Below are 16579 nucleotides of genomic sequence, written 5' to 3'. Positions count from 1 at the left end.
TAAATAATCCATTGCTACTCAATTTCCGCCATGACTGATCATGACGATATTCACTCATTAGCTTATATTCTTGAGTAGCATCTGTGCCTTGATGAGCAGTGACATGTATATATATATATATATATATATATATATATATATACATATACAGGGTTGCCACAAAGTCACGCACCAATGTTAATTAAAAAAAAGTTAAAAAATTAAAAAGTTATAGTAGTAACATTTATTCAAATCAATTTCTTTTGATTTTCTTTTGTTTTCGCTCCTCCTCCTCCTCAAAATGATAAGTGTATATTTTTATATACACTTATCATTTTTAATATATATTATTATTCACCATCCAAAAAAATCAGGTAGCGATTATTTTCTTTGTTTTTAGTTTTTTCCTGTCCATTACCCCCTACCCTCAAAAAGTGAATAGCATTTTGTGAGAAGTGATTGAGACTATTATATCATATAATCGACTTTTTACAAACCTTACGATTTTCAAAGTTTTCAATTTTTGTACTATCAATTCTATGCTTTTATTTAGCTCGTTATTTTCCTCTGATGCAAAAAAGTCTCATGTTTGAAACTCCATGGAATAAGGAAATAATCTTTTGTATGTTGTATTCTTTGTTTTTGAACAATGAATTTTGTAAATATTTACTTGCATAATTTCCCTCATATATTGATTTTCTATCTTTCTTGAAGTAATATTTTTGGATTTTACCGTTATTGGATTATTTATCTTTCACCATACTATCCATTCACGTGTAATCACTTTTTTCTTCACCATATTCCTTCACTTTTTTATTATCAAGTAAGCTCTTTGACTTGTTGTTTCATCAAATACTTTTGTATGCAAAATCCGATCTCGCATTTTGCTAATTCCTACCCTCTGATGAGCAGGAAAGTATTTCTTCGAAGCTCCACGGATTAAGGACTATCCACTTATCAAGTGTTTCCTTTTCAGATTAAATATGTTTTTAACTCTTTTTCAAAGTGTTTTTAACATGTTTTATTAACTGTTTGCTCGTATATATATATATATATATATATATATATATATATATAGTAATTTATAAAATATATATGGCGATTAAGCTACACTGAATATTCCGCGTTTCATCCACTCTAGGATTCCTCAGGCTTATGCGCATAATATATATATTTTATAACTTACTAACTAGCTCTACCTACGTATTGAGCACTTTTGAAGAAAATACTTAAAGTTTACGCATGAATATATACTTTCGTATATTAATTTTATGTGAGTAAATGAAGTAGTTATATATATACTCAAAGTTGATGATTTGTATATATTTATGTTTCTATGTACAGCATAATTTATAAACTAATATTTAATCATTATGAATTTTGAAATATATATATATATATTTTCAACAACACTGTGGCCAGGTTTTTATTTATCACTCTTTTTCTCAAGTCTATTTTTAATACATCCTCCCATATTTTTCTTGGCCTTCCTTTATGAACTAACGTTGCTACTTCAACTGTTCTGCATCTACTTCTTTTATCTTTGATTCATGCATAAACAAAGAAACTCCAGCTCCAGGGTTTAACTCTTTCAAAAAAATTTGGCACCTAAATTTGTGATCCAAATAATTCGTACAAGAATTGTTTGAAAAGACTTGTGGCATAACGGATATACATGCTAAGTAATAATCAGTTATAAGTATCAATCTTCTGGAGGTTAAAATATTTATCTCATGTGGGAGTGATGCTATATAATTATAGATTAATTAATACTTCTATCCGATTACGATTGACAGACTGGGAGACAGCTACCCCTATGGATCAAATAAAGGCTTTCATTCGAAATTCCTTACAGATTTCCAAGTTTTACAAGATGCGTCTGAGGAAAGACATCAGCCCAAACTTTGTGAGAATAACATTCAAGATGCGAACAGTACTCAGAATAATCCAAATAATAAATCTTCATCTCAAAAATTCCAATGCAGTTTTATTTCATATCCAGGAAAGATTCTACTGACACTATAGATATGACCCTCGCAGACACAACATACCTCTCTTCATAGAGCAGGGACTTCTGGACATATGAGTAGCCTTCAATGAATTTGTGACAGTCTTCTATGACCTTAAGTTGATTCCTTGAGAAGCCAATACTTAAGATCTATCAAGCAGTTCGGAATTACCTATTTATTTTACAGTCAAGTCGATATTTGTTTGGGAAGCACCATGACTTGACAAGCTTCTGAGACTGACCTTCATTTTTTACACTCTTTTGGAGGTTGAAGATTCAATCATCAGTGTGAACGACACCCAAAATACAATTGCGAATTATATTATTTTATTATTGGAATTCTTTTTTGAGATGAGTGATTTCTATTTATTTATTTGCGGACTATTATCCTCATCTTCATAGTAGTTATTTCACGACGTTTCGGCCAACTATTCCTCTGGCCTCCAACAAGTTGTTAACCGTGACGGGATAGGAATGCTAAATCTTAACTGTATCTTCAGTAATTACTGCCTTCCATAGTTGTTGTCGTCTCACCACGTTTTGGCCAACTAATTCTCTGACCGGCTTTGGGTAGGATTGAAACCGTTATCTTCAGACAATGCTCACCTGGAATTGTAGAGATTCAATGTCTCTATCCATGGGTCCCAAAGGATGATGAAGGTTGGCATTTTTGGTATTATAAATCCAAGTGTTTGCTATCTGATCTTCCATTGTCGAGTCTGTACTGAATGGTATATATTATTTTATTATTAGAATTCAGCATTCATATCCCGTCGCGGTTAACAACCTAACAAAGGCCAGAAGAATAGTTGGCCGAAACGTTGCGAAACAATTATAAAGATGAGGATGGTAGTCTGCAAATAAAAATATACAACTTACTCATCTCAAAAAAATTTCATGGGAGGCAGTAATGACTGAAGATGCAGTTAAAAGATTCAGCATTCCTGCCTCATCATGGTTAACCACCTGACGAAGGCCAGAGGAGTAGTTGACCGAAACGTTGTGAAACAACAACTATAAAGATTAGTATTATTGTCCGCAAATAAATAAAGATTGTGAATTACTTAGAACTTCTACCCAGTCTTGGCAGCTGAAACAAGAACATGCTATCCCCATGAATTAAATAAAGGTTTCCGTTCTAAATTCTGTGCAGATTCCCGAGTTTTACAAAAGTTGCTAAGTTTCACAAGATACAAGTTACATCGGATTACTATTCTTATCTCAATTCGAACAATCTACAGAAAATCTTTTATTTGGCTGTCCATAGATATAAAAGATTAACTTTTATTGGTTTCTGTGTTTTTAAAGATTTTTTTTAAATGTCACAAAACGTCTGATGTTTATAAAGAAACAACAATTGTCTATTAATAATTTGCTCAAGAGAATAAATGTGAGGAAAGAACAAAAAGAAAATCTAATTTCATTTTCAAATTGACCTGATTGTGATCGTATCATCAAACATTTCTTTTGTTTTTCCCTATTGCCAAACAATAATTGTATTTTCCTCATCAATGATAATTAAATTTCAATATTGGAATTTGGACAAAAAGTTGATCATGTCCTTTTACTTTAGAAAACAATTTAATATTCAATATATGACTCATAAATTTATTGTAAATTAACTATAATTCATGTACTTATTCTCATCAAGGAATTAATTATGACAACAGGTGTAGCTGATTAAGTCAACAACCGGACAAAGTCACGGTAGCCATGACCATAGCAGCTGGCCATGTGGTCGAATTTTAGTTGATCGTACTGCAACGAGCCTCCTAGTTTCAAACAGAAAAATTTAGCCAGGAGATTTTATACTAATCGATATATAAAATGCGGTTGATGAAGTTTCTGGGGGGGGGGAGCTAAAACAGGAAAGGGGTACTTTGAACTATTTATTTACAACTAGCCTGGGTGCCCAGCGTTGCTCGGGTATTTGGAGGTGTGTGCTGAGCAAAAAAAAAAAAGTGATAGTAAGCAGGCAGGCTGGAACTCGTCATATGAAGGCCGAAAAATAAGTGAAAGAAAACCTGATATCTTATACCTACTGCATGGTGCGACCGGAAGTTCGGAAAGTTAAAGTTATGCAAAGTCAATCCAACCGATACGATGACTTGCAACAATGTCTTGCAAAAAATCAACCCCTCCTTTGTGGAAACTGCCCATTTGAGGATGAAGGGATTAATGTTTTGGACTTATTTTTCGATATTTGTCGCCAGAGACGGCGAGCTTAAAAATGATACCTATCTTGTGAAAATCGGTCGCCTCTGTCGAAAGTTTTAAGCAGACATATAGGCATACATGCATTTAAACAGGCAGGTGAGATTTATATTATAGACTAGCGAGGAATACCCGGCGTTTCCCGGGTGTTTGGAGGTGTGTGTGTGTGGGGGGGTTAAAAAAAAGTAAGTATGAGGATCGAACCCGAACCGTGAGGTAAAGTTGTAAATGAAAGTGTGAAAAAAAAAGTGCGACGTTAACCATTGCCCCACCGCGAGATGCTAACGGAAACACGTTTGAATTTATTTAATTATTTGGATTCAGCAGGTGCCCGTTTTAATGAGTTAATGAGGTCAAGTTTGACTGCGGGACTTTTATTTTCCCAAGATGTTATAGGAAAAAGACTAACCCACATGCGTCGAGCGACAAATATTGAATATTTATCTTCACGAAATCGAGCAAATTAAATAGACAGGCGAGCTTCGTTGTTAACTGTGAGATATTACGATTTTTATGTGATATAAAAAGTTTTAAAAAGTTGTGAACCGACCGACCGTTTCTCTGAAAGAAACCTTTTGTAGACATACAGAGAAAGCGAACACACATACATACATACATACATACATTTTCGCTTTTATATTTATAGATTAGACACAAAGCCATCAACATTTAAATGAAAATGAATCCTTGGTAATCTTTGCTCTAAAGTGATAAAAAGACTATCCTACGCCCTACTAATTGCTACGATACCATATTCACTTTAGAGTCATCATACGTAAAAATATTCCCACATTTATTTGAAACTTTAAGAATTATTTTTCATAAATATATTTATGTATATATTTATTGTAAGGAAAGTGGGTCAAAAACAAAGCGGTCCTTTTAAAGGAATAGACCGCCTACTGTGTTACTGTTTGTTCAGAACTGAAGATTAGCACTTCAATCTTTAAGTAGAAGTGGGATCAAAGTGTACAGTAGCTGACTTGAGGTGATTTTATATTTACTCGCTGCTGAATTTGTTCTGTTCAGTTCAGTTCAGTAATGGCTGCTGTCTAACTTCCGGTTGGAAGCTGCTTCCCTGCTTGGGGAGTCTTCAGGGGAGATTAATCGCATGGATTAACAGTTCTTTCCCTTTTTCTTTTCTTTGAGTTAAGCTTCATATAATCTGTTAAAGAATAAAAATGGGGAGGGTATTTAAATTATATATAGATGGTTTCTTTTCGTTCAGATATGAACCAAAGGATCTTGAATGATGGCGCTCCTTTCTTTGTCAAGTATTCAGCAATTTGTATATCAGTTGATATCTTAGAGATCTCTACAATTCCCTTTCTGTCAATTATTTTTCTCAAAATAGCCATTTCTGTGCGGAGTCTCTTATCCAAAATTTGGGTTGAGGAATATACAGAATCATAGAGACATGAATTATCTGTTTTGCAGAAGATCTTGATGTTGTCAATATTTCAATTATGAAATTCTTACAACAGCTTTCTGTAAAAAATGCAGGCTTCTGCCATGCCAACCATGGCTAAAGTTTCGGCAGCTAAAGTACTTTTGACGACTATTCTAATACGATTGAACTGCTAAGCAATGGGTGTATACTTATTGCTTTCAACCAAGAAGAGTATATAGCCTCCCTATTAACCCCCATCTCTTAAATTCTCAAAAGAGGCATCTCTATATGCAACAATTTTTAGATGTTCAATATTTCCCAAGTCAGGAATATCTACCATATTTTCCTTGTTTTGCTTTTTTTTTTTAACCACCCTGCTAGATTGTTTTTAAGCATTCTATATTTTTCTGTTTTAGAATTGAACAACTCGCTGATGTAACAGAGATCAGGTTTGGTTTGGATGGCTAACCAATTAAGTTGGCTGATCAATTGTCTGATTTCCATCATTTTTGTTGAAAATGTTGCATCTTTCAAATTCCTGCCTGCTACTAGTGGGATGCATTTCAACTTCACATACTTCCTATCCAAGTTTTGCATCTTTCCTGTTTTTATTTATACTTAATCTTATATACTGTAACTCTGCAACTTCTTCAGATTTGACCTTGAACATGTGACGAACTCTGTTAACAACTCTGCTTTGAAAACTTTGAAAGATCTCTGAGCCTGCAAAGCAAAAATCATCAACATGAGTAGCGATAATGCCATGCAATTTGTTTCCAAAGTTCCATGAAGATATAGCTTGATCATATTTAGAAACCACTGCTCCTAACTTCAACAATTTCTCCTTGAGTGTCGGGTACCAGGACTTTGATGCGTCCGTCAAACCATATACACACTTGGAGAGCTTCCAAATATACGCTAGAGTCATATCAGCTTCTTTAGGAGGATCCAAATAAACCAATCGGTCTAACTCTTTACTCTGTAAAAATGCTGGACTTACACACTCAATGGTTAGATGCCATTATGGTTAAGGCTATACGTAGACTTTCTTTAGAACATGTTAGAGAATCGTTGCTTATATTGTTGGAATCTCTTTCCTGAAAGCCTTGTCACAAGTCTAGCTTTATAAACTTGTTTGCCAATGAAGTTTTTATTTGTACATATCTTGGGTTGACCTTGGTCAAGCACTTGGGTGTAAACTTTATTTTCAACCCAGCTTTGCAGTTCATTTTTTCTTGCTGCTTCCAGTTCATGATTAGAAGAGGAAATCATTATGGATTGCTCATAACCAAAGGAGGCTCCATTCTCGTTTATTGATTTTCATTTTCTTTCCATTCCAACACTCCATTATCAGTCCGGCCCAAATGGTTCACCTTGTTCCGTAGCCAATTTCATTAAATGTTTGTTCTTACTCGTAGCTTGAGATTCTCCACTTATGAATAGGGCTATGACAACAGAATATTCTTATTGTTTTGGCTCGAGTATATATCCGACACAGTTAGGCACAGTTAATCAACCGAGAACTACATTGTATATAAAATTATATAAGATATCAGCGGACATACACTCTAGGGTCAAAACAATGAAAAGAATCGCCCTACTTATGACATTCAATGTTCGCCATTCTGAATCCTCATCATTGGCAAGTTTGCATTGAATAAATTGTCCTGGTTTGGGAAGCGTTATTGTTTTTTTTTTGACGGGATTTTGATTTGACAGTTAATGTTTCTCACTCACATTTTGATGCTGTTCCTGATTCTTCATCAGGTTCAAGGTTCCTGATTCTTCATCAGTATTATTCTCATCAGACATCAATATGTATGAAGATCCTTCGGGCTTATTTTGTGAAGTGGTGGGTTCAATTATAGACTCATTTGTAGAGGAACTTTGATAATCTTCTGGATAAGACACTAAACAACATGGTTGTACTATTACATATGTGCCTCCATGTTTGATAAGTATCTGCTTGTGCTTCAAACCTATAACAGTTCCTTGGCCAAGCCATCTATCACAGAGATTTCTCTTGTATAACACACCACCGTTTTTATATGATTGAGTTATACCAGTTCTAACTTGATGACGAAGTGCACTTTGTAATTTCTCAGAAGATTCACACATTATAAATTGCTTTCTAACTGCATGCATGGCATTGGGCTTATTAGCAACAATATCACTGGTAGAAACAGCTAATTCAGGAAGTCTGTCATTCAAAACACAGGGCAAATTGGGATTCCTACTGAAAACAAGTTTATTAGGACTGAATCCATGGTCACTGTGAAGCATATTTTTTGGCACTTATAGCCCATGCTAGTGCTGTTTCAAAACTACAGTTTGTGTCCTCTAGGGTTTTTTTTTTACCATTTCTACTAGTATCCCATTGGGGCATTCATTTCAGCCATTACTCCATGGACTTTCAGCAGCAGTAGTCTGTACAACAATATTCAAATTCTGTGCCATGTCCCGAAATGATTAGTTGTCGAATTCTCTGCCATTATCAGTTAAAGTAGATCCTGGGGTCCAAAAATACGTTACCCAATGCTTAAATATGGCACTGATGATGCCAGAACTCTTTATTGATACCGACACTATCTAGTTGCATGATCAATCAGGTGCAGCACTTCGTTACCATTGATCTGTTTAATATCAATCACAACAGTTTTATTAAACGCATCAATTGAAAGGAATGGCTCCCGTCTTGGGGAGACTCCATGTTTTGACAAGCTTCTGGGCTTGACCTTTACTCCTGATCTAAAATGGAATACGTATATAAAATCCGTTGTCAAGGTCACTGGAAAAATGATGAGATCCTATCATTCCAATAGATATCTACCTGCCGCTGCAATTCTTTGCCTAGATAAGAGCCAGGTACGTCCAAGGATGGAGTATTGCTGTCACATCTGGGCAGGAGCTGCTAGGAAGCTGCCTTAACAGAGTTCAGAATAGACTTCATAGCCTAGTGCAACCTCTTTCTCACAGCCTATCTCTATTTTATCGTTATTTTCATGGCAAGTGCTTGTCTGAGCTCCAATTTATGATCAACTCTCGCCAAACATTTCCGAGAAACACTCGTTTGGCTGTAAACACTGTCAATAATTCCCCCAATTTCTTATCTGTGTCTAAACCTGAATGTAGATTCCATGAACAAGCTTCTTTCTAAGAACTGCACACCTGTGGAACTCTCTTCCTTTTACCTGCTTTCCAGCTCACTACAATATGGCTGTCTTCAAGTCAAATGTAAATAAGTTGCTGATGATCCGTTCCCCTTAAGTAATCCAATTTACCAAATTTACACTTCTAACGATTACTATGATATTGTCCTTTTGACCACTGTACACTCTTTAACCCTTATCCTCAGGTGGCTACTCGGCCTTGATAAGTGTGGTGATTTCTTTGTAAAAAAAAAAAAAACAATTGCTAACGGGAATCTGTAAGATTGTTAGCTACCGGAAAAAAAAACGGAAAGATTAATTGTATTTTGTAAATGGAATTTAAGAAATGTTGAAATCTTGAGTCTTATTGTTATTGGAGTCGAAGTCAGGGATATTGTTTATACTTAGAGTTGAGTTTAACAAAACAGTTATGTAAGGAATATGAAAATCTATGGATCAAGCCAGCTTGCAACAACGTGAATCGATATTCACATGTTTGCGAGCGTGATGAGTGGTGACATAGGAATTAAGTTAATGCAATATGGAGTTAAGTTTTTGGGGAGTTGAGATTGGGGGATCGAAGAGAAAGAATCGACTTTGTAAGACTGAAAGCGACGTCAAGGGAAATCTTCATGATGCAGTATGTGGCATTTGTGGTTCTAAAAAGATATTTCGATTGTGAATAATAGATATACGTATGTGTGTCTTTTAAACCTGGTCTTCGTGTTTGTCTTTTGAATCCAGCTACGTAATTTCGTCTTGTCATCACCAACACATTGTTTTCTTTTCATATATGTGCTCCCCATCAAAAACACTTACTCTTAAATCTAAAATGTAATGACACAAACAGCCTTCATGTAACATATACGCGCATATGGCCACTTTGTTTAAAATTCATAAGATACGTCATCTAGACAAACTATTATATTCTGACGTCAAGGATGAGAGTTCATATAGAAACGTTGTTTTAATTTGAATATTCAAATTAAAACAACGTTATTCTCGCGTTGCCTACACACAGTTCAAACATTTCAAAATACAACTGCTAGAAACAACGCGCCGCTCTTTACAAACATACTTCTTTCTCCAAATTTACAACATGGCAAGGAAGAAAAGGTAAAAACAAAAAAAAAAGAAAAACAATACACTAAAGATGGCGTACACCTCTTAAATATATTTGCGATAAATTTCAAACAAATAAAATATGTTTATTTTCATAATATTATGTTGTATTTGGCTTTCAAGTGCACTTGATGCGTATTTTATTTTATTAATGTATTCTGAGTTTTCTCATGTCATTCAATGAGTTCCAGTTTTGTAAGAGTCGGATTATAACTTACTATTTTTAAAACTGAAATTTAGTTTTTTTCTTTTCTTCATTTAAAAAAAAAATTGGACTGACTCTTGTAGCCAGAATTTTGTGAAAAGCTGTTTACTGAAATATTAGCAATATCTTTGCGTAATCGTTGTATTGGTTTTAGTGAGATGATTTATAGTCATACTGTCATTTCTCTCCAGCTATTTTCCCAGTATTCTTGGTATCTGCTAAGACTTTATGTTCAAATTGATTTGAGATGCATGCCAGAAAGATTTACATTAATTTCTTTTTGATTCCTTAATCGTCTGCCGAGCTCTGGTTCTTGATTTTGAACAAGTATAAAATTCTCGCTAAGTGGGTTCAAATTGAATCTTCTCAGTGCAGAGTGGTATGTTTAAGTCGCTTCTAAAATCAGTGTTCGGTTTGGTTTGTAAATGATTTAATCTACATCCTACAGCTGTTTCTATCAGTGTCACTCTAAAATAAGTGGAGTGGTCTACATTAGCATTGGCAGTCAGTTTTTCTAAATATTGCACTTGGAATCTCTTTGAGAATAATTGGAAAGTGATCACGACTGCACGTCTCATGTATTTTGCATGTGTAATCCATGAATATTGTTGAATACGTTCCGGTTGCTGGATGCAGAAATGTGTTGCTTTTATTGTTGTAGAGGCAGAGGTTATTTTCGTTTAGAATCTTCCCAAAAATATCTCCTTTTTATGTGCTTTTACTATTCTACATGGTTTTTAAAGTCAGCCAGCGCAGTGTATATGTTTTTTTTTTGGGGGGGGGGTATTTTATTGAGTTATTCAGCTTGGATTCAACTATACTTCAACCTGGTCTTGAATAATGTTACCAATACAGCAACCAATTGGCTTTGTAAAATTGTATTATTAACAACTATAGGCATTTCATAAGAAGTTCTTTATTTATATAGTTGTATGAGGTTCTTGGCCTTAATATAGCTATCCATCCATGAACAAACGAATGCTTCACAGATTCATATAAGGAAGACTAAATCATTCCACTGGACGATTTAATGCAGCACCATTTTATTTTATTTATTATTTAGTTTAGCTCTTGTGAATTGATCTTCTCTGCTTTTATCTAAACTATTGAATTTATTTATCAATTTAATAAATACAGATGATTTCTTCTTGGTGGATTCCTTTTTGAAGCTTAATTTTAGCCTCTGGGGCATTGCCCACCAGTTTTAGGTTACACATCTTTACTTTTTCCTGCTTCGAATATTAATGAGTACTCTCGGCTCTGTTAATACTTAATTCTGTTTGCTCTGCTTTGTCCTTCACTTTCTCTTGACGTCTATACCAAGCATCCCGCAAGCATTCCTGCGTCTGTGGTAAGCTTCAGTAACTCTTTTACTAATTCAAAGTATTTAATCTCTTTCTCAATTAAGGTGGGGGTGGATAAAAGCTCTACGCTGGTTTTTGTCAGTGGTGGCTTCAACCACACTGGCATAGAATTGAGGCTTCATATAAGCCTTTACAATCCTTCTCGCCTGAAGGAATGCTGCATTACTTTTGTCTTTAATTTGTTATGATTTCTTTCTCATTTTTTTAAAGAATCACATGATCCTGAGAAAACAAGGTGATCCCCATAAGAATTTGGGCATCTTTTTTTGCCCCTTTGGTATTCATCCTCAATGTGGGAAGGATTTCTTCACCGCATTTATCACATATCTGTTGTCTCCTATATCCATACTTTTGGTGCACAAAATCTCGGCATTTGAAACCCTGCACAAGATTTGGTGCATTCACTTTCAGCAGTGTAGCGAATTAGCTACATCCTTTTTGGGACATGTCAATATCTATAGATATTCGTCAATATTAACTCTCTACTACTTCTACTGCAATTCTCTGATGATGAGTGATTCTTGCACTAATGTTGTGCCATCTCAATCTCATACTCCATGGCTAGATCAATCTCCTGACTTCGGATGACTCCTCTGGACGTATTAAGTTTTTCATTGGCATAAACCTTACATTTTATGCAGTAAGAATTTGTTAATTTTACTAAAGTTGCAGCATGTTTACTTTTAGTAACCTTTGCTAGAAGGTTGCTGTTTTGTTTTTTTTTGTTTTTGTACAAGTTTGGGGATTATCCTACTGCTATTAGGGAGAGGTTTATTCTCAGTCGACTGAATTGTTATCGTTGGTTTCATTTTGCAAAGATTCTCACCGACAATTGTCGTTTGCTTTTTATTGTTCGTATTTTCCGTTTGGTTTAGTTTCTGTTCATCAGAATAAAGTTTTGAGCTCCACCACCTACCATGGAGTCCAACTAAAATTGAAAATTTACCAGAAGGAATAAGTTGAGACGGGAGATGGCCATTAGCAATGGCAACGAGTGGGAATAAATGAGCCGCTATTTGTTGTTCAGTACTTAAAAGTATTGGTAGAGGTAATACTTTCGTTTTCAACACGGTTGACTCTCATCTATAATCTTCTAATACCTATTCGTGGGAAAAATAAAAAAAGGAGTAAGGTTTCTTATTTTGCAAAAATCAGATTGAAGGATACAGTTTAGGATAAACTTATAGATACTACAGCATGATGTGATAAGTTGATTGACTAAACCGGACGTCGGGGTGGGGGTTGATTGGATTAAACTAGAGTGTTGCAAGTCATGTAACTATTTATCCAACAAGGCCACAGATTGTTCAGCTACTCTCATGACTCTCAGCCACCACCTTTTTCTATCTATTTATGGGAAAATAAAAAAAAAGGACAAGATTGTGATTTTTCAGAAGAATCTTAACTAATACGATTAAGGATGAATTTTGAATATATTTTTTTAAAAAGTTTTATAGATAATTTGTGATACAACTCTTAAATGTTGTTTATAACATAAGTGTCACAAATATCAACAAATATTTTGTGACAAGGAATAGTGTCATTAATATCAACAAATACTTTACGACAAGGAATAGTGTCACTAATATCAACAAATACTTTACGACAAGGAATACTGTCACTAATATCAACAAATACTTTATGACAAGGAATACCGTCACTAATATCAACAAATACTTTACGACAAGGAATACCGTCACTGATATCAACAAATACTTTGCGACAAGGAATAGTGTCACTAATATCAACAAATACTTTGCAACAAGGAATACCGTCACTAATATCAACAAATACTTTGCGACAAGGAATACTGTCACTAATATCAACTAATACTTTGCGACAAGGAATAGTGTCATTAATATCAACAAATACTTTGCGACAAGAAATAGTGTCCCTAATTTCAGCAAGTTCTTGGCGACAAGGAATAGTGTCACTAATATCAATAAATACTTTGTGACAAAAGACAGCAAATGTAAGGACAATTCTAAGACAGTTTTCCTCTGCTTTATCGCTACTTTCATTTTATTTCCTCTCTATAATCGAATATAGGTGAACACAAGATAGCACAAAAAAGGAGACACGTGATGTGTGTGATGTTACGATTCCCCAATCTAGTCAAACTAGATTATTACAAGTCATGTGGCTATTTATCCAACTAGGCAACATACCTCTTTGCCACCAAAATCCCTTTCCCAAAACATCATGCACTGCCGTTTTCGTGAGAACTTTACCCATCTGCATAGAGTTGCAATTGTTAAATTAATGGCCCGCTGATAAGGAGATTTTAAGGGTTGATTTTAAGCATGGGTTTATTTTAATGTAATTTGTATATTTTTATTTCATGAAATATTGTTTAAATTCAAAACATTTGACCTGTGTTTACACGAACCTCAAAATAATTTACTTTGATAAAAACCTGCATTTTTTTGTTTGTTTGTTTCATCCTGTAGAGTACAAACGTACCCATCAAAACAACCCTTACATGGATGATTGCGATATACCCGGTTTGCACAGACGTAACCGAACCTGCATCTTCTGGAGACATCTTCTCGGAAATTGTATCCATCTTAAACATTATGGCTATGCTGAAGGCAGACCTTGTGTGCTCTTGTCTTTGGATCTGGTATGTATAACATTTGTTTTTGGATGATGCTACCAAATCAGGCTGTCTAAAGATAGAATAAAATCATTCTCTAACTTAACTCTGGTGCTACCAGATCGGGCTGTCTGAAGATATTGGCTTCCTGAGACGAAATGCACCAAACATTGATGCTTTTTGTTTTTCTACTTCCTTTTGCAAAGCCTTATTATATTCTGCAAAACCAAAAACAAAGCCAACAATCCACCTTTTTCCCCTTTTCCTTCTTCCCATTTCCCCTTTCTATTTCTATCTCCCCCAATTCCTGACTGGTTTCCTAACTTAAAATGTACCTAACATTAATACTCTAACACTTTTCCCTCTCCCATTGCAAAACTCAATCATGTTCTGCAGGGCAGGGAACAAAAACAACAACATCTATATATCTATAAAAGTGAACGTGTCTGTCTGTCTGTCTGTGTGTCTGTGTACATTTCCCTACGCAATAACTCTGTCAATTTTTAGTCTATAGACTCGAAATTTGAAATACCGGGTACTGAGATTTAGGAAAATCGATGTGACGGGTGTTAGCCAGAAATTTGGCTGTTAACGGGTCAACTTTAAACGATTTGACCTTTAAGAACTCTACCAAACTCCTCCGACAATTTTGGGTCTAGACACTTGAAATTTTAGATATAGGTTCCTTGAACCTGGATCTAACTTAATAAAGTGATTTGAGCCCAAAACTATAAATTTAAAGGGGTCATAATAGGGGTCAAAGTTTTAAAAAATTAACCATTTTTTTTTTTTTTTGCTTTTTTTGCACAGCATAACCTCCATACACCCGAGCAACGCCGGGCACCCCTGCTAGTCTACTATAAAAAACTAAACCAAATACTACAAACTATGGACTGTAAATACGAAGAGCTTGAAGAATAAAAACCTTCTACAAAATAACTGAATGCAGCATAAATACTATTTCCAAAATAACTAGATTTGGCATTAAATGACTCCAAAAGGGTTGATATGCTGTAAAACAAAACCATCAACTTTGTTTTGGGACAACAGCACCAATTCCCCCAAAAAGGTAAACGCACTTTTTAGTTTGGTTTCGTTTCCAAACGTTGCTCTGTAGCAGCTGCGTTGCCTTCTAGAATGATGTTCAAGGTGCGAGTCTTGAACAACCTTATAAAGAAATATGCTGTCTTTTAGATGACAAGTAAATGGCGTTAGTGTTTATCATTAAAAGATTAATGTCTAAGAGACTGGAATCGACAATTTTAAAGACAAAGTAAACTTTATTTGACTCCTCTTTCTTTGATACATTTACAGCCTTTGATAATTTTTCTAAAGTTTTTTAGATGATTTGTGTCAAAACTCTTTAATGTTGGTTATAACTAGGGCTGTGACACCAGCATATTCTTTTCATTGTTTTTAATCTCAAGAATATATATCCGACACAGTTAGACACAGTTAATCAACCGAGAACCACATCACTTTATATAAAAGCATATAAGATATTAACGGATACACACTCGAGAATCAAAACAATGAAAAGAATATGCTGTTGTCCTACCCCTAGTTATAACATAGCATAAATGGCTCCTGTTCAGTTCTAAAAGATAATGGATACATCCTGTAAAGGTACCTGTGCATCGCATTTCGACAAGTGTTGCACAATCTCTAACGACATTCCTATTGAATCGGCACTGCCTGGATCCAGTAACAAAGAGAAGTCCATGACTACTCAAAACAATACTGAGATAAGCGGAGAGCACATATAGCAACAAGTATTCATAAATAGTCACCCATTTTAGTACTGACCAGGCTTAACGATGCTTAACTTTTAGTTTAGTCTAACAAGAACTGATGTGTCAACATTATTATGTTTTAGCATAACATTGATGGCAAACTTCTGTCTAATAAACAATGGCATTTTGCATCTAGTCTGGTGCACTGCAGCATCTGTTGTGGCTATATAGTTTGAAGTTGCAATTGCTTCTCTGGATGCAGACCTGGGCACGTGATAAGGAGATCTAGATTTGCCAAGTTACCAAGGTTCCTCTCTTGGTATTGCAGACAAAGTTCGATATAAAGGTAAGCTAATATGGTCGGAACCTGCGCAGCTGCAGGAAAGGTGTTGCAGTGCTTCACTATCCGCCTATCGTGATTCCAAACGTAACATTTTTCGGGGTTTACTTCCTTAGCCTTTGTCAAGCTATTCACAAAGCAGTGGAGCTATTTGGCCATACAAGCACCCATGTTTACCCAGCTGGGCAAACTTTAGTGCTTGTACCGGAAAAATATCCAGTAAATAAAACGTTTAGTAAATCGTTATTTTTTGCATATTTTTTTTTTTTCATTTCCATACACCAAATATGGATATTAATATTACTAAAACATCCGCTGGGTCATAAGCCTTATTTCAAACCGTCTGCCTGCCTGTCTCTCTCACTCACACACAGTAAATCGAATTTATTAAGGGGGATAATAACTTCTGGTGAATACCAGAAAAGTATCCAGTAAATAAAACGTTGTTTAGTAAATCGTTTTATTTTTTTTGCGTTTCC

General features: G+C 35.0%; 1 protein-coding gene across 1 annotated transcript in view; it reads left to right on the top strand.

The window, feature by feature from the left end:
- Window positions 1-16579, top strand: part of LOC145296860 (sodium/potassium-transporting ATPase subunit beta-1-like) — a 676983-nt gene that overhangs the window by 629563 nt on the left and 30841 nt on the right. Inside the window, exon 3 of the mRNA XM_080142994.1 lies at window positions 13882-14054. Within this exon, the coding sequence (XP_079999120.1) occupies window positions 13882-14054 (173 nt within the window). The remainder of the gene's footprint in view (window positions 1-13881; window positions 14055-16579) is intronic.

The sequence above is a fragment of the Euprymna scolopes genome, chromosome 17, assembly GCF_053919585.1.
Source record: "Euprymna scolopes isolate OS-2025 chromosome 17, ASM5391958v1, whole genome shotgun sequence".
NCBI classification, from domain to species: domain Eukaryota; kingdom Metazoa; phylum Mollusca; class Cephalopoda; order Sepiida; family Sepiolidae; genus Euprymna; species Euprymna scolopes.
This window is presented reverse-complemented; position numbering and strand designations above follow the sequence as displayed.